The sequence below is a fragment of the Morus notabilis genome, unplaced genomic scaffold (genome assembly GCF_000414095.1).
Source record: "Morus notabilis unplaced genomic scaffold, ASM41409v2 Scaffold18, whole genome shotgun sequence".
NCBI classification, from domain to species: Eukaryota; Viridiplantae; Streptophyta; class Magnoliopsida; order Rosales; family Moraceae; genus Morus; species Morus notabilis.
The window spans coordinates 100,134-125,005 of NW_010358991.1; the positions used below are offsets into that span (position 1 = coordinate 100,134).

The following is a 24,872-nucleotide window of genomic DNA, read 5'->3' on the forward strand; positions in this document are numbered from 1 at the left end:
CGCTTATAAGTCTAACGACGATAGGCCGTTTTTGTTTCAAATTTTGCCGTCGTTTTAGTCGTTTGTCATATAAGCCGTAAGCGACAATGTATGAGGTTTAACGTCATTTATCTTTCACAAGAACAAAAAAAATAATAAAAAAAAAGAGTTTAACGTTTAGAAATGACAGTCTTGTTCTTTCTTTCTTTTTTTTTTTGTGTGGGTTAAATAATGAAATTATATGTCGTTTATTGTATGGTCGAGCTCGATCTCATGCCCAAAACCATTTATCACCACGCGCCATTCGGAATTGCGAAGTATCGAAAAGCGGAAGCTTATTGGTCAATTCCGAGAGGCACGGATCGCAATCCGCGTCTGGTTATTATAAACATCTGACCGTCGATTAAGTCCTACATCAGCGGTTCGAAGTTTTCCATTTTAAAACAAATTTAAAAATTTCGTATTAGCGCCATTATCCCCCGCCGCTATAAATATACCGCAAAACCACTTCCTTCTCATCAGCAAACATTTTCCCAAATTTTCTCAGGAAACGAACACCCAAATCCTTCACCACTTCCCAATTCTCATATCTCAACACCAAAATGGCTCGTACCAAGCAGACCGCTCGGAAATCCACCGGAGGAAAGGCGCCGAGGAAGCAGCTGGCGACGAAGGCCGCGAGGAAGTCAGCTCCGGCGACCGGAGGAGTGAAGAAGCCTCATCGATTCCGGCCTGGAACTGTGGCTCTCAGAGAGATCAGGAAGTACCAGAAGAGTACCGAGCTTCTCATCAGGAAACTTCCATTCCAGAGGCTGGTGAGAGAAATCGCACAGGACTTCAAGACCGATCTCCGATTTCAGAGCAGCGCCGTCGCTGCTCTTCAGGAGGCTGCCGAGGCTTACTTGGTCGGTCTCTTCGAGGACACCAATCTCTGCGCGATCCACGCCAAGAGAGTGACAATCATGCCCAAGGATATCCAGCTTGCTCGTAGAATTAGGGGCGAGAGGGCTTAGTGTCCCAATCTTGAATCGTATCTAGGCACAAGAAAATCAAGTGGAATATTAATCTATTTAATCCTCAGGTGTTGTTTTTGTGAAGAAAAATATGTGATGTATCTTTTTAGGTTTTAGTTTGAACTTTTGAGTAATAGATGGTGTATATCTGTTGCTTAATCTAATGGCTAGTTGGATTTCGTTATTTGATTTCTGGACTAACCAACTTGATTCAGCACTACGTATCTGAATATATGTCATATGAATGATTTCAGATCTATTTTCTGTTTTACATTTCTTAAATCTCCAAAGAATCACTTAATATTTCCTAGAAACAATCACCGATGAGCAAATTAAAGGAACTGCAAAGACGAATTGAAGAACCAAAAAAAAAAAATGTAATTTGATCTAGGAATTTTATCCCCTGTATAATATATGCATATATGGCTGGATAATTTGGTGTTTTAAAAGACCCGATCCGACCGTTTATATTGCCTGACCCGTTAGATCCGCGTAAAGTGGGAGGAAAAAATCGGCGGGAAATGGAGGTGTTAAATTGATCAAATTCTAAAGAAAAGAAAAGTAATCTGACTTCAATCTTTTTCTCCGCTATCCAATCTGGGGATTCTGAGTGATTTCGATGGACAAATATTTAGTGTCTCTGAAACCCCCAAAGCAGAACCCTAAACCGAGTCGGAGTAAGAGGTAGTTCCCCTTAATCCTCTTTTTTGTGTCGGAAAATATGGTTAATTTCAGATTCTGAAAACGCTAATTAATCAGGCAAGAATGGGACCGGAGCCTAATCGAATTGAACGGAAGGTTTGACCGCAAGTACCGCCATTCGCTCTCCGCTCTGCTCATTCAATCCTTTTCTCAGGTCCTCTAAATTTCTTTTATTTCACAGCTCAATTTTCTTTTCCATTCTCATATTTCTAGATTTAATTTTTGTACAATAATCTTTAGGTTGGGGCATTTCATCATTTGTATGACATCGATGGCGTACCTTGTCAGACCCATGTATGTACTATTTTGCGTGGAGATTTTTTTTTTCCTTTTAATTTGGTTCAGTGTTCTTCTGTTCTTGTGGGAATTGGGATGTAAATGCTTAATTTTACAGATAAATCGAATTACTAATGGCGGGTATATTCACGGCCAACCGCCCTTTAGAAAGTCAGTCTCTCTTTTTCTCTCTTTGGTATGGCTTAACTCTACTTAACGTTTCTCTTACAATGGATTTTCAATGATTCTTTTTTTGTTTTTGTTAGGGAGGGAATTTCTGCACTGGACTTTGATAGCAAGGTAAATTCTATTTCTTTTTTGTTCTGCTAACATGAGTTAGTGTGAGCGGAACATTGATATAAATGGTTAGCTTCTTTATCTACTTCCCCAGTTTTTGAGCTCCGTTTTATCAATCATCCCTTGTTTTTATCAGGGAATATACCTGGTATCTGCGACAAAATCCGGGTGCTTAACAGTTCATGATTTTGAGACTCTCTATTGTGAGAGTAGTAAATCGTCGACATGTAAGTAGTAGAAAAAAGTGCCTAGGCTACAAGTGCTTTTTTTAAAATAAAAAAAAAATTATATCTGAGCATTTTTATGTTGGTGTGATGGGTTCTTAATCGTTTCATTTTTTACTTGATTATGAATGAAAAATCTTCTGTCAAATGCCAATACATCCATTGCTCATCAAAAACACTGTTTTTAGCTCTTTTTGTTCACCCCCTCTTTACTGTTAGGCTTGGAGAACACGGCGACTAAACTTGTCCTGCACCTTTCGAAACATCAACAGCTTGACTTCGTCAGATGGAATCTTGCCAACCAAGAGGAGGTTTAAAATCATTTAAATTTTCTGTTTTCTTTTGATGTATTTGTAGATTCTAGGTAACTAGCTTCTGACTTGTGTCCTGCATAGAAGTTCGCTCGCCATCGCTGATATGTTTCTTTGTTTAACACTTTGGTTGTTTGCTTTAGGTTGTTTGCAGTTCTATGAAAAGTAATGAGTTACTCATATTTGACGTTGGTTACATCTCTTCTGAACCATCCCAAGTAAGTTGCCCTTTTCATCTTCACGCTGATGGTATTTACCTGGTTTATTCTCAAGTATTTGTAAAAATTCGTTTGGAATTAATTAATGGTTCAGCTTGTTCTTTCTTTGCGATTTATTTTACCCTTTATCTAGATTCTTCAATCTGGTATCATCGTACTTGGAATGGCATCCTATCTGTATAATAGTCATTTTGTTCCATTGATATGATGCAGGTATTAAGAACAAGACTTTCTGCCTCTCTCCATGGCTCAAACATTCATAAAGGTCTCTCGGATATAGCTTCCACTCCCATTGATGATTCAAGGTGGGCAAAAAGGATGATAAAACCAGTTTATTTTCATACTTAATGTGGCTTTTATGGAAACAGAAAACTAATTAAAGGTAGACGAAAAATTAAATGAACCCAATTTAATGCTTGGGGTAAGTTGGGGTGTTCATAACTTCATATAGTTAGAGGTGTATTTATATAACTGGCTACATAGCAAAAGGTAGAAAATCAAACGTAGGGCTTTACATGTGATGGCCTCTTTTCATTTGTTACTTTCTATCAAGTGAGTTCTAAGGGAATGAGTTCCAAGAATCTTAAGCTTGATCTAGGTTCCAGTAGGCCTTTGGTTTTTCTTTGAACACTGTAAATTTGTATGCAGTAACAGTTTACTTTTTCCATGGTTACGAATAAGCCCCGCATCATATTTACTTGTGCTATTGCTAGGTAGCACGTGAGTTGATAGTCTAACTGGGAAGGGCTATTTTGGGAAATAATGCAAGTATGGGGAATTGTGTTTTCTGTTTTTGAATTTGGTAAGATATGTTAAGTGAGAGGGGAATACAGGGAGTTTGAGATAGAATGTTAAGCAAGCAGTTAGTGTGATGGTGGAGAGCTAGACTCTTGGGAGAGAATTGAGCCAGTTCATCAATAACACAATCAGTTTTCATTTCTGTTTTTGGTGTTCTATCAAGTTACCATCTATATGAATTAGTTGGACTTGGATAGCATAATCACTTTTCTTTGGTGCTTAAATCTTGATAGGTTATTTGCGTCTGATACGCATGGCGTAGTCAATGTATGGGACAGAAGAATGAGTTCACTTCCATGTCTTGAACTTACTACTAACTCTCGCATTGCCCTTAATAGTATTCAGTTAAACGTGGAAAACCAGGTAACCCTCTTTGTTTCATCTTATTTCGACCTTTATGACAGATTAACATATGTAAACCCGTGCATGGATCATTGTTGCTAGTTTGTTTGATGTGGTTTATGGTGTATAATGGAATTGTTTACATTTTACTGAATGTTAGCTGAAGTTTTTGTATCAACATGTTAAAAAAATCTACATTTTAATTTTTTAAGTTGAAGGTTTATAATTTCATTATGGATGTAAATTTACTTTTATTCATTACAGATCATTTTTGGGGCCAATAAAGACGGGGTTCTTTACATGTGGGATCTTCGTGGAGGAAAAGCATCTGCTGCTTTTCACAGTCATAAAGAAGTAAATTGGCATCATCATTTCTCTCTACAATTCATTGAATGTTAGAGTTTAGCCCCATGAAACAGCTTTATAATAATAATTAGAAGCAATTGCAGAAGACATAAGTAATCAATCTTTATATTTATTTAGGTGACTTCAGTTAATGTCGTTAGGTAGGTGTTGTCAAGTTTTATCCTTCTATGTCATGACTAGACTGAGCTTTTTACAATATATGTATTATGTTACTAGTAAGTTTTAAGTCTTATATAATGTACAAATTTGGATATTGGTGCATATATGTTCTTAAGTAGTTGATCGCAATCAATGTTGGGATCTTGTGTTCGTCCAGATTTCTCATTCAACCCTCATGTCATTGAAGTTAGCATCAGCGATAGAGAAAATTGAACCTCTGAAGGTATTTTGATGATATTTACTATTCAGTTCAAAAAGCCGTCAAATTATCTTATTTGTTCTGGAAAAAGAAAAAGAAAAAGAAAAAGAAAAAGAAATCATCTTTTGGCTATTATTTACTTGCATTATCAAACTCATCGTGCATAATGAAGCTCATACAATGTATCTAACGGGAAGTTTTTTCTGTGCAGGCACAATCAGATATAATCGCAAAGGAAATACACTCCATTGATCTTGATCCATCTTGCCCATACCAACTAGCATTTCACCTCAATGATGGTTGGTGAGTTGGGGAATGAATTTTCTTTAACTACACCAATAACGGCTCTCTAATTTTTTGAGACAATCACCTCTAATGACAAATTAGGCTACACATATGCAATGATTATTGTTTATATCAAGTGATAGCTGATTAATAGAGTTCATAAAGAACACACACGTGCATACAGAGTGTTTATTTATTAATAGAAATTTGGAAAAATACTACCTGCGTATTTACTGTTACTCTATTGCCTTTTGTTTTACCTTTTTCTTGCCGATCCATTGATATAGGTCTGGTGTTTTGGATACATATACATTTCATGTTACACATATACATTGCCCTCCGCCAGCTTGGTTGTAAGTTGAAACCATTCAAAGTTTTATTATATTAGCTGATCCATTGGCTCACGTTTTAACTAAACTTGTTTGTTTTCTATTTGGAGGGTACAGAAATGAACCAAATTATGCTGATCCATTGTGTTTGCGGAAACCATCTTGGTTACCAACAAATTCTGTAAGGAAATTCAATCATCGTCTTTTGTTTTGTTGTTTTCATCTTGATTAAGCAGTGTTCAAATCTTATTCGTTCCTACGTATATAAACAGGATAAGCCATTGAATTAAAGAGGCTTAAGACACACACACATTGCTTTTTATCTGTTAACTCTGGCTAAAGTCTCTTTTGTCACTTTATTCCAATATTTCTCTTGCAGATCTATGTAGTTGGATCAGCGTCTGACAAAGGTGTTCATCTATTAGATTTCTATCCAGATCCCAGTTCTCCCAGCCATGTGGACTTCAAGTAAGAAAATTCTAGACCTTTGCTTTGTGACATGACTTTCATTTAGACATTTATTTTTTTATTTTCTTTTTTTGTTTTTTTTTTAATAGTTGGTTGTGTTTTGGATGCTTCTTTCTTTTCCAGCTGCAGGGATGATGTAGAAACTTCATCTGGGGTCAAGAATCAAAATAAGGAAAACTGCTTTGTTCCACTGTCCGAAGCAGTTACCGCATGTGCGGTTCATCCTCTCTATGGTACCATCATAGCTGGAACAAAGGTATACGGGCTAGACAAATATGATTTTCACCCGTTCAATACTTCTCTCTAGTTTTCCAATTTCTTGCTTCTCTCTCCATCATTATCTTTACCCGGCTTCTCTTCCATAATGACCATCACATTTAAAACCAGAGACTTCATTGATAATTTGTCTAATGATAGTTACGTACAATTGGTTTCAGCATTCATCTTTGCTCATGATTTCCCAAAGACGCCAGTCATGTTGAAGTGAAGATTATTACTTGAGCAATGATCAATTGCAGATGCCGGCAAGTCCTACATTCTCGCTATCGTAGATTATTCGGGGTTCCGATCCATCATTTAACTCATGATGGGTTAAACTTCTGTTTGGAATCTACATTCATCAGGTTGGGGTGGTGATAATCACGTTAAAAGTCGGCAATGCAGTTGGGCCGAGTTCTATATATGCCATTGGCTTTACAGAGCACACAAACATGTATACAAAAACTGTAGAAGCTGTTGGCGTTATTTCCATGAAATTAGATTACAGTTGCAACCAAACCAATGAAGAATGTAGAATTTCTTGCTCATTTTATGAATTATAGGCTGTCAGCATTGGAGATAAATTTAAGCTTCTCCAGCTCAGTGCAGAAAGGTGCGTAGAAGGTGACGTCACCTTGTAGTTTGGCCAAGTGCTTCAATTATCTGTCGTTTACCATGTTGAAGCATTGCCTTCAATTTTATTTTATTTTATTATTTTTTTTTTTAAAAGCATTGCCTTCAAATTTTAGTTATGTATTAGAACATGTATGTATAAGTTCACTTTTGAAATGTATTTCCTTCCATTTATTTCTTCGGATTTGCAAATATAAAACTTCCAAAACTACATTTTCCTGCAGAACTTATTTCCTTAATTTGAATTTTATTTCAATTCTTTTAAGGGGCTAGTAAAATAAAAATGATCGCTTACTTCAAAATTTGAACCAACCATATCTGTTATTTGAAGTTACGTATTAACATAAATTGCACACGATTTTTAGAAGAAATTGACATAATAATTAATACATCAATTATTAAATTCAATTCTAATACCATAACTAAAAATAAGTTTTTAAACAAATTAAAAACTCATTTAGTTTGTTAATTTAAATTTTTAATTCGAGTCAAAATATGATTTTATGTGAGAATTTTTTTTATAACAAAAAAATTAAATATGACTATTTTAAAAAAAATTTCACTATTAACTAAACTCGAATCAATAAAATAAATAAAACCTAAACATTAATGTTTGATAAAGGGATTCGTTCCCTAATTCAAATTATGATTCATAATTCACTACAATATTTTTTCTCATAAAAAATTTACGTAAATAAAAAATAGTTCAAATTATATGATTTAAATCTTCCAATTAAACGTCACAAAGCGAATAAATGCCAATGTAGTAGCAGAGATCCTAACAAAAGACAAGTTTCTACTCAAGATTTTCCTACATTGCGAACCAGTTGCGTACCTTGGTTTCTTTATTATTTTTATTTTTATTTTTTTACTCTCTACACGAAAGCATAACTAACCTAAATAATAAAAAATAAAATAAAGCATGCTTTGATGAAATCATTCCAAATCTAAGCACAACTCTCAAGTAATTGGATAAAGTAGAATATTGAGAGATAAAAAAACACAAGACTGAAAAACCAGGAATATAACTTCCCAAAAAGGGAAAAAAAAAAAAGAGAAAATATAATTATCCATTAAATTTACAATGGATTTTACAAACGCTAAAACTGGGAAATAGAAAAATACAAGACTGCAAATTAGCAAAAGATAAAATTTAGATCTAATTTTCATCACACAAAACATCGTCTATAGATTTAGAATTCACCGCTATTAGAACCCCAGAACACAATCCATATAGTGACAATCAGGAATCTAAGCCCTCTCGCCCCTGATCCTACGAGCAAGCTGGATATCCTTGGGCATGATCGTCACTCTCTTGGCGTGGATTGCGCAGAGGTTGGTGTCCTCAAAGAGACCGACCAAGTAAGCCTCGGCAGCCTCCTGAAGAGCGGCGACGGCGCTGCTCTGGAATCGGAGATCAGTCTTGAAGTCCTGTGCGATTTCTCTCACCAGCCTCTGGAATGGAAGTTTCCTGATCAGAAGCTCAGTGCTCTTCTGGTACTTCCTGATCTCTCTAAGAGCCACAGTTCCAGGCCTGAATCGGTGAGGCTTCTTCACTCCTCCGGTCGCCGGAGCCGACTTCCTCGCGGCCTTCGTCGCCAGCTGCTTCCTCGGCGCCTTTCCTCCGGTGGATTTCCGAGCGGTCTGCTTGGTACGAGCCATTTCGAGTGAAAAAATTGAGTGGAAGGTGGAAGTGTTTGGGTTGTTTGTTTCAAGAGAAAATGGGTAGAAGAGACTGGGACCTTGTGATGAGAAAAACCGTTTGGTAGATAAATATGGGATGAGGAGAAGCGGGAAAGAGATAAATTTTCTGCATTGTTTGAAAGGAATTGAGAGGAAGAATTTTGAATCGTTGATGGGCTCTGTTATCGACGCTCCAGATTTCATTAAAGTGAAAGTCACGGATCGCGATCCGTGTATACTGTGAACAACCAATAAGATTAGATTATTTTGGCGGCCGTTTCCGTGATTTCGTCTTTACTTTTGGCGGTCTAATTTCTTTCTTTGTTTTTTCTTTCCTGACCTTTTCGTGTGTTCTGGTATGGGCCTTTGGTTTGGAAATGAGTTTAATGGGCTTTATGGTCCCTGTAAGGACTGGATACCCATCTTGGGCTATGGACAATATAAGCCTGTGAAGATATAATCAACGCCTTATATGTACATCGCTGAGGCTAATCTTGACAAATACGAGTGTATCGGTCGAGATTTATACTATTTATTCTTAATTTATAATTTTTTTAATTAAATAATTATACTAATAAAAAAATAAAGATTTAAACTCATACACTCTTAAAAATAAATTCTTCATTTTTTCTAACTACCTTCTAGAGAAAAGACCTCTAAAAACAGTACATTCAATTCTAGATTTTTATCTTTTATTTTGATTAATTTTTTTAGTCAAATAACTACTACATTAGTCAAAAATATATTTATCAATAAAAATAGATAAAAATCAAAGCCCATACACTTTTGAAAAGGTAAATTCTCATGCACTTTAAAAGTAAATTCAAGAATTCTCATTTTTTTTTTTTTTTATATCTAAGAGAAAATGACCTGGATATAAAACTTTTGAAAACAAAAGAGAGTTTCGGAAATCTAGTCGGAGCTCAAAGTTTGTCGATTTCAAAGGAAATTCCCAACAATGCTACTCTCATATCGCATTAAAATGTTTATGCCCCACCAGGTCTACTCTACAATTTTTGTGGTCTGGTCTCTTGAACAACCATTTGGTGGGCACATGATGAAATAAAAGAAACGACAACAAATGTCCCTCAACTCAAGAGAGAGAGAGGAAACATTTTCAAGCTAAAGATGTGATTTATTTGCTTGCATGAGTTATTGGGTGTTTTAACCGTAATGTCTGTTTTACCTTGTTAGATCTGACTAAAATTACATTAAAATAGAAAAATATGCGAAATAAATAATTTTTAATCAAAATTTCACGGTCAAAAACAAAAATTACCGGTCCTCCATTTTTTTGAAGGCTGACCATAGAAATCTCCCAAGTTATTACTATTCATTCCTCTTCTTTTTTCTTTATTATTTCCCCCCGCTATTGTTACTATTCCTGTTGGTAAAAGAGTTCACCATGAGGCAGTCAACATAGCTAATTAGCTACAGAGAAAAATGTGCATACCAGAAGAAAGGGCCTTCCTTGGAGTTGGTCCGGAAGAGGACAATTAACAAACCTATGCCGACCTTATGGAAGCACACTTTTCTGATATGTCTTCTAACCTAATCCACAAACGTGCTTTATAACCATAAACATTTTCACGCGTCAAAATATTATGTGCTACCTACGATGTGACTTGTTCATCAAATCTAACACGTCTTTCATTTTCCTTAAAGAGATTGTCGCCGTATTTAGAATTGATTCCGTTTTTATTTTTTATATTTTTTGAGAAAAAAATAAAAACGTTTTTAAAACGGTGTTTGACGCAATAAAAATAAAAAATAAAAATAAAAATGACTTTTTAGTTTAGTGTAAAATAAGAGATGAATGAAAAATGACTTTAAGTCATTTTTTATTTTTTATTTTTATTTTCTCCTCTCTCGAGCAGAAAGAGAGATAGACATTAATGAGTTTTTTTATACTGAAAATAATCCCCTAATAAAGATACCAAACGCATTTTTAAAAATGATTTTTATCTGAGATTAAAAACGTTTTCATTTTCATTTTCATATAAAAAATAAAATTATTTTGAAACGAGTTTTAAACGCACTCTGTATATACGTAAAATGACATGTATAATATTCCTCATAAAGACGTGTATATTTGTCGGAATTATATGCTTGTAAATACTAGACGTAATTGTACGTATTTGTCATTGTCACGTGACTCTATCCATGACATAGGATTCCTAATTTGTTAATAACTAATCCTTATGAAAATGACTTTAAAAGCATTTCATTATTTGGTAAAGATAGGGCCGACGTAGATCACACGTGAGGATAAGATGGATTGATTCAAGTCTTTAATTTGGTTTTTCTTGGTAGTCTATACTCTATAGTCTCTATAGTTTCATTGTGTCTCCAATTCTTTCTTTTTTTTTTTCTTTTTTTTTTTTCCTTTTCCGCTCGAGAACTCATAAGAGTACAATCAGTAAATCTCATTAGTCAAAAGTTCAAGAGTTTTTCTAATAATACTTAGGGCCCGTTTAGTTCGCTGATTCGAGTTGAGATGTGATTTTATGTGATAGCTTTTTACTGTAGCAAAAAAGTTAGATGTGATTGTTTGTGAGAGCTTTTTACTGTAGCAAAACTTGAATTAGCGAAGCGAACTAAACAGGGCCTTAGAATGTTCTAGGGCTTGCTCGTTTATATTTTTGAGTTATGGTGATTTAAATATAAATTTTCAGTTGAATTTAAGTTATAACTTGAGTTTTTGTTTAGTTGTGTACATTTAAATTATGATTTGATATCAGAATCTTTTTGAGTTTGTGTTTTGGTAGGTTAAAACTTAAATTTATATTTGGATAGTATTTTAATAAAAATTCAATGGTGATGGAAAATTTTAATAGGGTATATAGGTGAGGTTTTATTCGTCTCTTTGTTGTGAACACATAGAAAAAAAAAATCATCTCAATCAAAATTAAAATGAAAAAGTTATTACATTTTTAAGAATAGAAAAAATATTGTTCATTAACTTGAGTTTGAATTTAAGAAGTTGAGTTGAAGGAAAAATTTGAACTCAAATTTTAGCCCCAAATTCAAGTTCAAATTCAAATTTTACAAAAGAATATGAACTTAAATAAAATTATAACTTAAATTTTAATTTTTTTTTGAGTTTAGATGCAAAAGAAAAAACCCGTAGTTTATTTCTCGTTTTAAAGCAGTACTCGCCACTAAGCTACACTTGTATGAGCTTTTATCTTTCCTTCAAGCCATTATTAAGCTCTCCCAAAGTTTAGAAGCAATTTCTTAACTTTTGGCCGATTCCTAAGGATTGTTCTTTTGGAGTGTAACTTGAGTGTAGTTTTTGAGTTATAACTTGAGTTGAAGTTGTAACTTGAATAAAGTTGAGTGAAGTTTAATAAAGTTAAAATTTAAAAGAACGTGAACTTGAATAAAATTGAAACTTGAGTTGTCTTTTTTATGAGTTTTTTTGACAAAAAAAACTACGTTGCTGTTGTTTCACAATTATCTAAAGTACCAAATTAAACAGTTATAGCGGCACACTCAATATAAAATATGATCTACGATAAGGGTAGTTAGCTACTATATTGTCGATATTTGAGGAATGGGACTTTTTCTCGGTTAACCAAAGAACCATAAGGAATCCACCTTTACTTGGATCAAACAAAACAAAACATGACAAAATGAAAACGTTACGTACGAGGAGGCCGTCAGAAATACCTTTATCTTTACACTTTTTTTTTTTTTTTTTAATCTTTGGCAAACAACACGGAATATGGAATCCGGTATTTATTGTGTGTCGTGAGTTTTGTCCCACAAAGTTGAAATGGGGTCAGAGAGTGGTCGTCTCGTGGACTTGTGCTTTGTGATGCTCATCACTTCACTAAACAAAAAGAGTATTAATTGCTCTTCATCTTCCTCTTTTTTTTTGTTTTTTAATTTATTTTTATTTTGCATTATTTATTTATCATTTTTCCTGTTACTTTCTTGCAAGGTACAGAGAAAGAGACATCAAATGAAATCACCTCTCCTGTTACTTTCATACAAGGCTGTGAGTGAAAATGAAAGGGTACTGCATACTCACAAGCATAAAAGCTGCAATTATGTTTTTTTTTTTTTTTTTTTTTTTCTTCTTTTCTTTTTAAGAGAGAACAAGCAGATTAATAATAGAAGTGTAATTAGTCATTGCATAATATGGAAGCAAACATATTATTCTTTTAAATTGGTTATTGGTTAGCTCAGAGAATAAAACGTTTCTCGAAAAAAAAGGAGAGGAGAGAAAAACAAATATCTTTACAGTATAAATACTTGCACTATTATACAATTAGTGATCCCCGTATGTCCAAATTATATCATATCAAAGTACTGGCATTTTTGTCGCTTACTTTGGTACGAAATTCTAATTCAGATTCTCTTCCTCCACCTCAAAACTTTTAAAATAAGCACTACAGTACCGTTTATAGAAAAAGCTCATTCTGTATTTCAAAATTATCAAGCTTTAATAATACGCGATTTTGAGTGACAAAATTCTTGTGTACAACTAATACAGACAATAGAAACAACAATATTGCCGTGTTGCAAGAAATCGTTTTTGTTTTGAATAACTAATCAAGTTTTGATCTTATAACAACAACCATGCTGACCCTAAGTCCTCTATTAGGTGCCAAATTTGTTTTCCCTATCTTTTTTACCCCCCAACTTTGATTCACCAATCAAAGAGTCAAAGACAAGTTAATCCTTAAAGGGTTTGAATCATAATTGAAAAAGTCCTTGTCCTATAAAGGCCTCATTCCTTAGTTGTTACAGCTACTTAATTTCTTACTGGTCCACAATTACTTTTTGGAGAAGCTTAAGACATATAATACTGTTTTTGCGTGTTTGATGGCAAACCTAATTTGAAGTTTTTTTTTTTTTTTTTTTTTTTTTTTTTTTTTTTTGAGGTTTCATGAAGCTTTGAGACGCCACTGGTCATTAATCTAATGGCAATCCTGCAATGGGATTTTCATTAAACAAAGGAAAAGAGTCACTTTTTTGCATGTGGAGGTTGACAAACTTTACTACCTTTTTTGGAGGGTGGTTGGGGTTAGAAAGCTAATTTGATGGAAGATATTGACCTTTTTTCCTAACAAAAGCAGTTGTGGTCTCGTAGAAAAGAAAACAGCGAACTTCAATATTATACATTTCCCAAATCCTATATGGAATTCCATTTCCGATACAATATACATTACACAACACTGGTTGTGTTTTCAAAAATGCCCCTAGAAACACTCACCTTGTTTGCTATAGCACTAAACACAGAAGGTGATGTTCCATTTTGTGGGGAAATAAACATGGAAATTTGCGGGCACTATTCAATTAAGGAGTAATCAATCAAAGTAGGAGACTCATTTGGTCCCCACTTGAGCACCAACATGTTCCAATTTCCCAAGCTTTTGCAAGATTCACAGATTAGAGAAAGGGGAAGGATAATTGGATACTTGGAAGGTTTTGGATATTTTCTGGACCCCACAATACGCCCTTTCGGCAACAAAAACTAAACTTGTACAGCTCAGAGTTTATTCCATGGACAAAATTATCCCTTTCTTCTGCTCTATTATTTTAATGCACTAGTTTTTACCTTCTTCTTCTTTCTTTTCTTTCTTTTTTATTTTTTATTTTTTATTTTTTTGCACGAGTATAGCTTGAGATTTCTATAAGTATTATGAGTTTTCAAGTTTTTTTTTTTTTTTTTTTTTTTTAAATAATAGAATTTAGCATAAACATTACAAAAATATCACGTGTGTCATGCAATCGTGAAGAAGCAGATGTTACCATTTTTTGGCAAATTAGCGCAAAGAGTTTTCCTTGGGGTCACAATGAACTTTATGAAATAGCTTTAATGAGGGCGTACTTATGAGACATTGTGCATATATATACTCCAAGGTTATAGACATTTCAAATATTCTTTTGTGAAAAAGAACCCTTCCATTTACAAGCAAAGTTTGAGAAAAGTTCAAAGGAAAAGCCTAACCTTTTTCTCTTTCAATGTTGTTGTACTTTTCTAACACGTTGAAAGGAACATCTTAAATAATAACATTCACTTTACAAACTTGAGCTTTTACTTATAACTTCAACTCCTCTCATGGATTTAACTTAGCTAAGGAAAAAAAAAAAAAGAAAAAAAAAAGATCAAAAAGCCCCCAACATTTTAGAGGGATTATCAACCGTTATGATTACTTGAGGTGTTCTTTTACTATTGAAGCAATAATGTTGGCGTTACCACCGCTTGAAACTAGTAGTAATATATAGTAGTGGAATATCTTATAATAGGTATACTCTTGCTTGCAATCATATCAATAGTGGTACCACCACCACTTCTCTAATTCTCTTCTCTTCACGCATGGTTCAAAACCATGGGCATTTTAGTAAAATCACACCTTGATAAATACTGCCAATATATAATTCATTCCTGCCTACTCGGAGTAAAAACCACTCTCTCTTCTCTCTGCTTCACATGCCCTCTCATTTCATCAAATTCCATTCAGAACAAAGACAAAAGCTCATTGGCTTTCAATTTGATTTACCTCCACAACTTCTTCAACTCTCTCTCCAAATTTTCTGGCTGTCCAAGATTCCACAATAGATATGGGTCTGCAAACCAAATCCAACCAATGGATAATACACAAACGTTAATTCCTTCTGTTTTCTAGTTTTGTTATCCTGTTTTTCATTTTGTTTCATTTCTGGGCATTATTTTTACAATTACATGCTTCTGCTCTGTTCCTTCTGTCCATGGCTAGTGTGACAACTGACACAAGGTTCTTCCAAGACCATAACAATAATAACAACAAAAATAACTGCAATGAAGTTAACAGGCAAGAGATTCAAGCAGCCATTGCCAAGGCGGTGGAGCTGAGAGCTCTCCACGCAGCTCTCATGCAAGGAAACAGCCCTTCCAATCTCAGGTTTCCTTCTTCTTCGCCAGCTAATTCCCTTCCTGCTTCTCACTTCTCTGCCCAAGATTACCCTGTTTTTACCCCTGTAAGTACACCTTTTTTTTCTTCATTTTTTCTAAGATTAAATTTTGCTGTAATTTTAATATATATATATATTTTGTTTTTGTTTTTCTGATGTGGGTTTCGGTTATTAGTTGAACCCCATTTTGCTGTAGAGCTTCTGGTGCATTGTAAATTGATAAAAATCCAAAAAATAAAAGATAAAAATCATTATTCAGCGTTATATTAATCTCTCTGTTTTCAATTACTTGTTTTAAAAGCATTTTAAAGGATTTTCCAGAGTTGGGTATCATGTAATGCACCAAAAAGAAGGAAAAAAAAGTTTAATTGGAAAGTTAACCAAGTCAGAATTATCTTCTATTTTGGTATTGTGTGGATAATTGATAATGTTGGAATTTTTGTAGTGGGGTAGCTTGCAATGCATAAAGCAATGAACTTTCCATCTTATTTATCAAAAAGTTTTGAACTTTATTCTTCTAAAGTAAAAAGGGAAAAACTTTTTTGCAGAGTTATGAAGATGAACCACTTGCGTACCATCAAAATTCAACGAGAAGTCGAACATTGTCGGAAATATGGGACGAGTATGGCCTAGGAGGAACTGGGGATGACACAGTTTCGTCATCAGATTACAAAAAGGAGAATTCATCTTCAAGAAAAGGAGGAGGATTATTGACTTCTGATATGGCCAATTTAGAGTCCCACATTTGCCCTTCTGTGGATCACAAATCTGTCACAGGCTCTTCTACAAACCCCATCACTGTGCTTCAAACCTCCCCCACCAATGACTACTTCAAGTCAAGAAGGAGAAACAGTTTGGGCGATTTCAAATCGGTCTCATCTTGCAATAGATGCAAGCCTGCAACCATAACCTCAGAATCCGAATCCGGAGCCAGGAACAGGAGGACTTCCAACCTCGTGGTGCCGTTGACAGACTCTCACTCGTCACTCAATTCGCAGCCCAAGAATCGTGGTGTCATTTCTTGGTTGTTTCCGCGGTTGAAGAAGAAGCACAAACATGAGAATTCTCCGAACAGGACGGATTCTGAAGAGGTCTCGCAGGTTTTGAGGTACTCGGGGATTATGATGATTGAGGCATTGAAGAAGGAGCTCATGGAAGCACACGAGAATAAAGATGCGGCCTTAATGGAGGTCACCGAGATGAAGTCTTCGCTTGGGGAGCTGAGACAGAAACTTGAGTGCTTGGAGACTTACTGTGAAGAGCTGAAGAAAGCTTTGAGACAAGCAACACAAGGGAAGAACAACTCGCTGCCTCCTGAAAAGCTCGGAAGCTTTCCGAAAGGAGGGAAATCTGTTGAAGGTAATGGAGAAAATTTGATGCCGGTTAGTGAGGAAGTAATGGTGGAAGGCTTCTTGCAGATAGTATCAGAAGCGAGGCTATCAGTTAAACAATTCTGCAAGACCCTTGTAGGGCAGATTGAAGAGAGTGATAATATGCTTGTGGATAATCTCAACTTGCTTCTTCAACCACATAAGCTCTCTCTTAATTCGAAGTATTCGAAGGCGGTTTTGTACCATTTAGAGGCCATCATAAACCAGTCATTGTATCAAGACTTTGAGAACTGCGTGTTTCAGAAGAATGGCTCACCAAAGATTCTAGACCCCCAACAAGATCGGCAAGCTCAGTTCACCTCATTCGTCGCTCTAAGAAACTTGAGTTGGAATGAAGTTTTGAGGAAAGGAACAAAGTATTACAGCGAAGAATTCAGCAAGTTTTGTGACCAGAAAATGAGTCACATCATTTCAACACTTAATTGGACTAGACCATGGTCAGAACAGCTCCTTCAAGGATTCTTTGTCACGGCGAAATGCATTTGGTTGCTTCACTTGCTTGCGTTTTCGTTCAACCCCCCGCTGGGAATCCTGAGGGTGGAAGAGAATAGGAGCTTTGATGCACATTACATGGAAGACATGTTCATGGAAAGACAGAGATCAAATGGTCCGAGCCGTGTCAAGATCATGGTTATGCCGGGTTTTTATGTTCAAGACCGGGTTTTGAGGTGTAAGGTTCTTTGCAGGTATAATAAGTCTGTAACTTGAAAAGAGAATTTGAAAATCAGCCATTGGTTTTTAGAAGTCACCTTCGATCATTAAAAAAAAAAAATGTAGCTCTCTAAGTGTTTATACGTTAATTAAATGCGATATCTTATTGAAAATGTGTAGACAAGTGTTAAAAGAGAGTCATCGCTCACTGCTCTATAACTTTTGTGTGTCGTGAAATTCTTACCAATTAGCAAGAAAAGGTGAAGTTGGAAGTTTTTGTGAAGAAATGTTCTTTACTGTTATGAAGTTTCTTTCATTCATAAAATTTTACAATTTGAATTCAGAAGTTTCCTTTTTTGTCTTGGTTTGATTCGTTTGCTTTCAATCCGTTCATAACTTATCTTTACATCAGTTTCTTTTTAGCCTTTTCCCTCTAGTGGTCTTTTTAACCCTTTTTTTTTTCTTCACCCTTTTGCTACTAAGCTGAGAAATATCTTTTATAACCGATATCTACGAAAGAATATACATGAGAGATATATTTGGAGAAAAAGATTCGCGGGAGTAACCTTACTGTTACTGGCAAGAGAGAGATTGGGGCTCCAGACATCAAAGGTCAAAGTTGGTGTCGTCGTTTTTTTCGCGTAATTTTGTCTTCTTCAGTCGTTTGTAGTTACTAAATTGTGTTGTCGTAGTTTCTTGTCGTTTTTAAGATGCTGTCGTTTTTTTAGTTGACGTCCTTTAACAATTTGTTTTCCTTTCTAAGGTTATCGTCCTTTCTCATGTGGTTGTGTTTTTACTGTCCTTTGTCACGCTGCATTCATTTGTAATCTTATGGTCGTTTGACGTTTCACTGTCGTTTTTGAGGTTGTTGTCGTTTGTCATGTTCTTGTTATTATACTGTCGTTTATCAGGTTGTTCACGTTTTACATTTCATTGTCGTTTTCAGGTTATTGTCGCTTATAAGTTGTCGTCGTTTTTCAGGTCATAGTTGTTTTTCTGTTCATTGTCGTTTTCAGGTCATTGTCTTTACATTCCAAAGCTTGTGAGAATTGCAAAGCTAGTTGCTGAAATGTTAATTTCTTAGAAAGCTACTTTTGTTTATTTCAATCAAGCACCAGAGAAAAAAAAAAATATATTGTCAGCAATTTACAAAATTAACATCATATATAGCAATGAATCCTACTGATTAACTCTAGATCTCATTTCTGGCACTTTTCTTCAGAACTCTCATCAATAACATGTTTATTTATAGTTGCAATTTCTATTAGCTGCAATCCACCATAGCGTTTGAACGTGGATCAACTACTAATTATTGTCTTCGGCCAACAAAGAAAAACATGAAACCACCCAAAAAAAAATTTGTTTATTCAATTACTGGTCTGTCTCTCTTCAGCAAAAGCAGCATCCAAGAAATCGTACATGGCTTTGACAGAAGATCCCTTGAAACCATTCTCATCTTTCATAGCATTCCTCATGATGTTTCCGACCTCACAGACCTTCCTTCTGATTTCACTTCCCTTCTCTGATCCAACATTCATCACCAACTCAATCTTTTTGACCATTTCTTCATGTCCAACTATAGAGCTCCTTCCTCTCGCAAACACCACACACACTCCTAACACTTCTTCCAAAAACTTGGCATTAAAAAACTGATCTCCCCCCAGCGGCCATCCAATTATTGGCACGCTATGAGTAAGCGCTTCAATAATTGAACTCCAACCACAGTGACTCAAAAAAGCAGACACAGCTTCATGACTCAAAATGTCAACCTGTGGTGCCCATTTATGCACAATCAACCCTCTTTCTGACTCTCTAATTCTGTCCTCAAATCCCTTAGGCAGCCACTCCTCGGCTCTGAACTCCCCATTTATGTCAAACCCAATCGGCGGCCTAACAACCCATATGAAATTCTTGCCACTAGACTCAAGAACCATGGCTAAATCCATCATTTGTGATGGTGATATGGTGCTCTGTGACCCAAACGACACAAAAAGTACTGATCTTGCAGGTTTTGAGTCGAGCCATTTGGTGCACATCTCTGACGTATTTCCGCCCTCTTTCCTCGCAACAGCCGGCAAAATGAAAGGCCCAATGGGCCAAACCGGCCGGCCCAATTTCCGCCTGAAATAGAGTAACCCAGTGTTGGCTTCAAGCTCTTCCACAGTGTTGAACAGCATGGCGCCAGCATTTTTCCATTGGGACACCATTTTCTGTACAGCCACTGAGAACTTATTATCACCTTCAACTGCATCCCGTAAATCGTCTGACATCTCGCTGACGTGGATTCTCGAAGCTTCTGGAAAGTCCGGGACCATGATGGTCTCGTTCGTAACGTTCTTGAGGTGAGGCAGGTTCAGCCAGAGGGAGTGAACGCATGCGTAGCCAAAGGCGCCGCCGGTGCAGAAGATGGCATGGAAGACGTCGAACTCGCGGGCGATCTCGTGGGACCATCCGAAGCACATGTCGGCGATGATGCAGAGCGGTCGGGGCGAGAGGTCGGAGATGAGGTCTCTGAAGGGGGGTTGGAGAGAGAAAGAGGCTTCCATGAAGTTGGAGAGGAGATGGGAGGGAAGGATGTCGGTGTTCTCTATGCCGGGAGGGACGCCATAGCTGGATCCGCAAAAGGGGATTGTGAGAAGGCGAATATTGTTGTTATTGTTTGGAGGGAGATATGATGAGAATTTGGGGATGTTGAGTTTGGTTGTGACAAAGGTTATGGTGCAATTGTGTGTTTGTTGGAGTTGATTGGCCAGTTCTATGAAGGGAATTATGTGGCCTCGTGCCATGAAAGGGAATAGCACTATGTTGTTTCTTGAGCTTTCTCTCTTGTAATCCATTGTGAAGAAGCTTGGCTTAAGCGAGGGAAAGGCTTTCTTCAACCATGCGCAGGGGGTCTTTTCTATAGCCTCAAAGTGTCCCTAGATTGCTGCCACTTGGAGTAATCTGGAGCTTCTCCTTAACTTGGATAGCAAGTAGAAAACGTCAATTTAATTTGGCGGCTTCAACCATGCGCAGGGGGTCTTATCTATGGCGTCAAAGGGTCCCTAGATTGCTGCCACTTGGAGTAATCTGGAGCTTCTACGAAGCATCGATAGCAAGTAGAATAGGGTCTGTTTAGTTCCAATTTTTAATTGATAATATAGAGTCTGTTTAGTTATAGGATGTGTTTAGTTTCAATTTTTAATTTGAGATGAGATTTTTATAAAAGAGTTTTTTTATTATAGTAAAGAAAAAAAATTTTATTATTTAGAAGAATTTTTTCCGCCATTTAGTCAGACATAACAAGTTCTTCCTCTTCTTCCTTTTTTTTTTTTTTTTTTTTTTTTTTTTTTTTTTTGCAGTCATTCAGTCGGTTTTTCTAAACAGCAAGCATAGTTTGGCATTTTGTTCAGATGCCTATAGGTGTTCGTACGTGATTGACCAACGGAAAAACGAAAAAAGTTGACCATGAATGGTCTAAAATTAATTAATAGTGTGTTTAGTTCAAAGATTCGTATTATGATTCAAATTATAATTCGTAGTTTGTTATAGTATTTTTTTTTACAAAAAATACACGTAAAACACACATATTTACTAGAACGTTCACCCACGCAAAAATTTAAATTTAATTTTTTTTTACTACAATTTTTTTTTTCATAAAGATTTACTTTTTAACTCAAATTCTCAATTCGAACGAGTAAAACGAACATAATCTCAGTATAGTTAGCTCGTTGATTGCCGAGGAGCTTTTTTTTTTTTTTTTTAATGTAAAAATTAATGAAGAGGAGCATTTGATGTTATGGTCGTTCATAATGTTCTTGTTCTTATGCTGTCGTTTATGAGATTATTGTCGTTTTCGGGTGATTGTGGCTTACAATGTTGGTGTCACTATTAAGCTGTAGTTGTTTTTATGTTCATGGTCATTTTCACGTCATGGTTTTTACATGCGAACTTGCAAGTTGCAAAGCTAGTAGCTGCAATGTTTAAATTAAATTAATAAGAAATCTAATTTTGCTTATTTCATTCAAGCACCAGACAAAAAAGAAGCTTGGACAAAGTGAGGGAAACAGGTTAGTGTGGAGACGATGAGAGAAGTGGTGTTTTGGATATTTGAGAGAAGATAACCAATTTAATTTCCCTTTTCAATGATTAAAATTTAGTGTTTGGTCTTCCCTTGCACAAAAGTTTCAAGTGCTCGTTGCAAGCGACTCTCTAGATTATTCAAAACTCTTGATTCTGTGGCGCATAAGACTAGAACTTGAAAAACTAACAGCTGACATTAATAATAATGCTTGTATTAACATAATTCAAGGACCTGATTAAAAAAAAAAAAAACTCATTATCGAAACTTGAATTACTCATGATATCTGCTTATATTTGGTGCATTCTAAAAGCAAGGGTAAAGCTTAGCTTTCTGGTAGTGTTGTTACATATTTTTCTCGACTGAATCTAATATATGTTGCTTGTTTATCTTTTTATGGTTTTGCTTGGATTTCATTTGTATAATTTGATAATTTTGTGCTTTTTGTTGATTTTGGAATGTTAATCTGTAGGTTTAAATTTCTTTTGACTTTAATTTTTTATTTTTACAATGGTTTAAATTAAGTTGGTTTCTGCTTAATCGGAAGGTTAAAAGAGGGGTATTGATGCTACTATAAAGTCAACAACACCTCACATGTTCTGCAAGAAACTTACTATTGGAGTTTTGTTTTTAGTTTGTGAAATAAATTTTTAGTAATATGTTGTTTTCAATAGAGAATGTGTGTAATTTGTAAGATTAATTTGATTTTTTTTCAAATATTTGATTATAATTAAATAATATGATGTTTGATGTTGGTTTTAAGATAAATAATCTGTCTGACAATGGTTCATAGTCTAATGGATTGTGGATCATAGTCTGAAAGACTATGGCTGGTGTTGGCAATCGGAGATTGGCAGGCGGCATAACTTGTCAAATTATGAGAGATTGTGGGTGTAATGACCGAGAAAATCATAGAATTAAATAATATAAATTTATTTATTTAAGTCAATGATTTTTCTCAGTAATATACTGTCATATTTTGTGACTGAATGATTTATGAAATTAATATTAATATTCTTAAATTCTATAGTAAGTTTTATGATTATTTCATATTTAAAGAACCAATAAATTCAGTTGATAAATTCTTACCGTAACTAAGGTGGAAGAATTCTCAGTGCATAGAACAGTTTGAGAATCCTAATTCCAGGAATCTCTTAGTGCAGTATAATGTTAGCAACGTATAGAGAAACGCTCTGACATTTAATGAGAAAATCCTTAATTCCCAAACAGATAAGAGGGAATTAAAGGGGTAGTGTTTTAGTACAAAAATTTAGATGCAATATGAGTTCAAAAGTCGACAAAGTCGGGAACTGAAATTTCCTGTCAACTAAGTAAATTCTCAAAAGTTAGTAGGAAGTAATAAGAATAGCTATAAGAATAGAACATTAAGGGGTGATTATCAAGTGTTCACTAAACCTTGCTTATATAAGCAAGATGACATCAAGTAAGCAATTAGAAATTTAAATTATGTAAGATATCGTTACCGACTTTCAGTCGGCAATAAGGAAAGATGTGCATAATACTGTGTTAAATCCACAAGTAGGTCAACACATGTATCTTAAGGTTAAGAAGTGAAAAAGAATTGAAAAACATCAATTCTAGAGTTTTAGAAATAATCGGAACGAAAAATGGACGAAAAAGGGGTTCAGAAGGCCGCATCGCATAAATTGGGGCTTCAACTGATTCAAGTGGACCGAGTTAAAGTTTGTTGACCAAGAGTTGACCAAAACGTCGCCCTCGAAAAGTTAGTCAAGAATGGTCAAAGTTGACAAACTGTTTGAAAAACGCGCACTAGACGAAAAATTAAGCTGAATTAAAATATGATAATTATTAAATAATCAATGGTTGAGATTTAAAGTAACTTTTTAGATGAAGGGCTGAGATCATGCCACTTTCTTAGTGAGGTGGCCGGCCAAGCTTGTACAAGAAGCCAAGAAATGAGATATTTTGGTGAAATTTTGCAAAATAGTCCCTCAAAAGTGCCAAATTTGCATTTTAGTCCTTCTACTTTATTAAGTCCGGTTTTTAAGAGATAAAGATATCCCCAAATGTTCATTTTTCATGTCAAGAACCGTGAGAGTCCAGCCAAGAGAGAGAAGAAGAAAAAAATTACCAAAAGTAAAGAAAAACAAGTTCTAAGCGGGAATCGATCGAACTACCGAGGATTGATGATTCTAGAGTTTGTTCTTCATTCTTCTAAGGTGAGATTTCAGTTTTCCTTTCCTTTTTCTTACCTTGGCCAAATGATGTGGATGTGGTAGCGAGTATGGAGAAAGTTTGCTAAGTTGATGATTTAATTTCAATTGATAAACGAATTGAAAGCTTAGTGATTAAAGGTTGAATTTTAGTTGTTAGATTATGTTTCTAGCAACTTTTGGATATGAGAATCTTTGTGAGAAATTGGATGGAACCCTAGAGTATGGTCCCTAAATTGATTAAATTGTGTGAGAGAGATCGTTAGCTATGTTTAGAAGATAAAGTAATGGATAAATCGAGCAAAAATTAGCTCAGGAAACGTAGAAAAATAAGACGAAATTCTGTCGAAATTTAGTTTGGGAATTTGAGGATTAAACCTAGTTTTGGTTCTTGAATTTGAGGCTAAACTTGGTTTTGATTCTAAGTAGAAGCTTTGAATTATTTTCTATAGCATTTTAAAAAGAATGCTACAGCATTCCTATAGCATTTTAAAAAGAATGTTACAGCATTCCTACAACATTTATAAAAAAAAAAACTGCAGCATTCTAGGTAACATTTCAAAAAAAAAAAATCTCTTAGATTTTTGGAAGTTTCAGAAGTTATAGGTTAAAAGTTAGTAACAGTGATGGCCAAATGAGCAGGGTCGTCACAGTGGGTCATAGTCTGACAAACTATGGCTAACGCGGACAACCAGAGTCCAGCTACTGACATAACCTGTCAGACTATGAGTCATAGTCTGATAAACTATGGGTCATAGTCTGGCAAACTATGACCGGCTGGGGGCTGGAGACCCGCCAGTCAATATAAGTTGATAGACTATGAGTCATAGCATGGCAGACTATGGATTATAATTTGGCAGACTAGTGCCAGCCGGCGACTGGAGACTCACCGTCGGTTGGCCGCTGGAGCCCGCCTCCGGTCGGCAATCGGCGGTAGCCAACATTTTATAAATTAACAATTTACTTTGATGATATTTTGGTAATCTATATATTGGACATTTGACTAATATTTGACTAGCTCTAGTTTAAAAGGGTAGAAATAAAAAAAGGTAATGTTTGGGGATTAATAATAATTTATTGTACTATTTTGAAGGGTAATTATAAAAATCTCTAAAAAAATAAAAAATAA

General features: G+C 35.3%; 5 protein-coding genes across 5 annotated transcripts; 3 read left to right on the forward strand and 2 right to left on the reverse strand.

Annotated features, from left to right (window-relative positions):
* The first annotated feature begins 475 nt into the window (after nucleotides 1-475).
* LOC21391355 (histone H3.2) lies at nucleotides 476-1,181 on the forward strand. The gene has a single exon (XM_010093681.2). It carries the CDS (start codon nucleotides 582-584, stop codon nucleotides 990-992), a length of 411 nt encoding a protein of 136 aa, XP_010091983.1. The 5' UTR covers nucleotides 476-581; the 3' UTR covers nucleotides 993-1,181.
* Nucleotides 1,182-1,583: 402 nt separating this feature from the next.
* Nucleotides 1,584-6,864, forward strand: LOC21391356. The gene is made up of 18 exons (XM_024162747.1): nucleotides 1,584-1,676; nucleotides 1,752-1,848; nucleotides 1,935-1,988; nucleotides 2,089-2,141; nucleotides 2,237-2,270; nucleotides 2,404-2,494; nucleotides 2,711-2,802; nucleotides 2,946-3,020; nucleotides 3,234-3,325; nucleotides 4,052-4,181; nucleotides 4,425-4,514; nucleotides 4,843-4,908; nucleotides 5,096-5,187; nucleotides 5,457-5,522; nucleotides 5,616-5,679; nucleotides 5,878-5,966; nucleotides 6,090-6,222; nucleotides 6,404-6,864. Exons 1-18 carry the CDS (start codon nucleotides 1,612-1,614, stop codon nucleotides 6,446-6,448), a joined length of 1,428 nt encoding a protein of 475 aa, XP_024018515.1. The 5' UTR covers nucleotides 1,584-1,611; the 3' UTR covers nucleotides 6,449-6,864.
* A 1,037-nt stretch (nucleotides 6,865-7,901) lies between these two features.
* LOC21391357 (histone H3.2) lies at nucleotides 7,902-8,626 on the reverse strand. Its single transcript, XM_010093683.2, has one exon. It carries the CDS (start codon nucleotides 8,517-8,519, stop codon nucleotides 8,109-8,111), a length of 411 nt encoding a protein of 136 aa, XP_010091985.1. The 5' UTR covers nucleotides 8,520-8,626; the 3' UTR covers nucleotides 7,902-8,108.
* A 6,225-nt stretch (nucleotides 8,627-14,851) lies between these two features.
* On the forward strand, nucleotides 14,852-17,616 carry LOC21391358 (IRK-interacting protein). Its single transcript, XM_024162743.1, has 2 exons — nucleotides 14,852-15,512; nucleotides 15,995-17,616. The coding sequence occupies exons 1-2, from the start codon at nucleotides 15,264-15,266 to the stop codon at nucleotides 17,543-17,545; spliced, it is 1,800 nt and encodes a 599-aa protein (XP_024018511.1). The 5' UTR covers nucleotides 14,852-15,263; the 3' UTR covers nucleotides 17,546-17,616.
* A 989-nt stretch (nucleotides 17,617-18,605) lies between these two features.
* LOC21391359 (UDP-glycosyltransferase 92A1) lies at nucleotides 18,606-20,516 on the reverse strand. Its single transcript, XM_010093685.2, has one exon. It carries the CDS (start codon nucleotides 20,323-20,325, stop codon nucleotides 18,856-18,858), a length of 1,470 nt encoding a protein of 489 aa, XP_010091987.1. The 5' UTR covers nucleotides 20,326-20,516; the 3' UTR covers nucleotides 18,606-18,855.
* Between the last annotated feature and the right edge of the window lie 4,356 nt (nucleotides 20,517-24,872).

What these genes read in the sequence shown, in the direction of transcription:
- LOC21391358 (XM_024162743.1), top strand. Translation starts at nt 15,264, where the DNA reads ATGGCTAGTGTGACAACTGACACAAGGTTCTTCCAAGACCATAACAAT. An exon ending in ATTACCCTGTTTTTACCCCT is followed by an intron (nt 15,513 to 15,994) that starts GTAAGTACACCT and finishes ACTTTTTTGCAG; the next exon opens with AGTTATGAAGATGAACCACT.
- LOC21391356 (XM_024162747.1), top strand. Translation starts at nt 1,612, where the DNA reads ATGGACAAATATTTAGTGTCTCTGAAACCCCCAAAGCAGAACCCTAAA. An exon ending in TCATTCAATCCTTTTCTCAG is followed by an intron (nt 1,849 to 1,934) that starts GTCCTCTAAATT and finishes AATAATCTTTAG; the next exon opens with GTTGGGGCATTTCATCATTT. An exon ending in CACTGGACTTTGATAGCAAG is followed by an intron (nt 2,271 to 2,403) that starts GTAAATTCTATT and finishes TGTTTTTATCAG; the next exon opens with GGAATATACCTGGTATCTGC.
- LOC21391359 (XM_010093685.2), bottom strand. Translation starts at nt 20,325, where the DNA reads ATGGATTACAAGAGAGAAAGCTCAAGAAACAACATAGTGCTATTCCCT.
- LOC21391355 (XM_010093681.2), top strand. Translation starts at nt 582, where the DNA reads ATGGCTCGTACCAAGCAGACCGCTCGGAAATCCACCGGAGGAAAGGCG.
- LOC21391357 (XM_010093683.2), bottom strand. Translation starts at nt 8,519, where the DNA reads ATGGCTCGTACCAAGCAGACCGCTCGGAAATCCACCGGAGGAAAGGCG.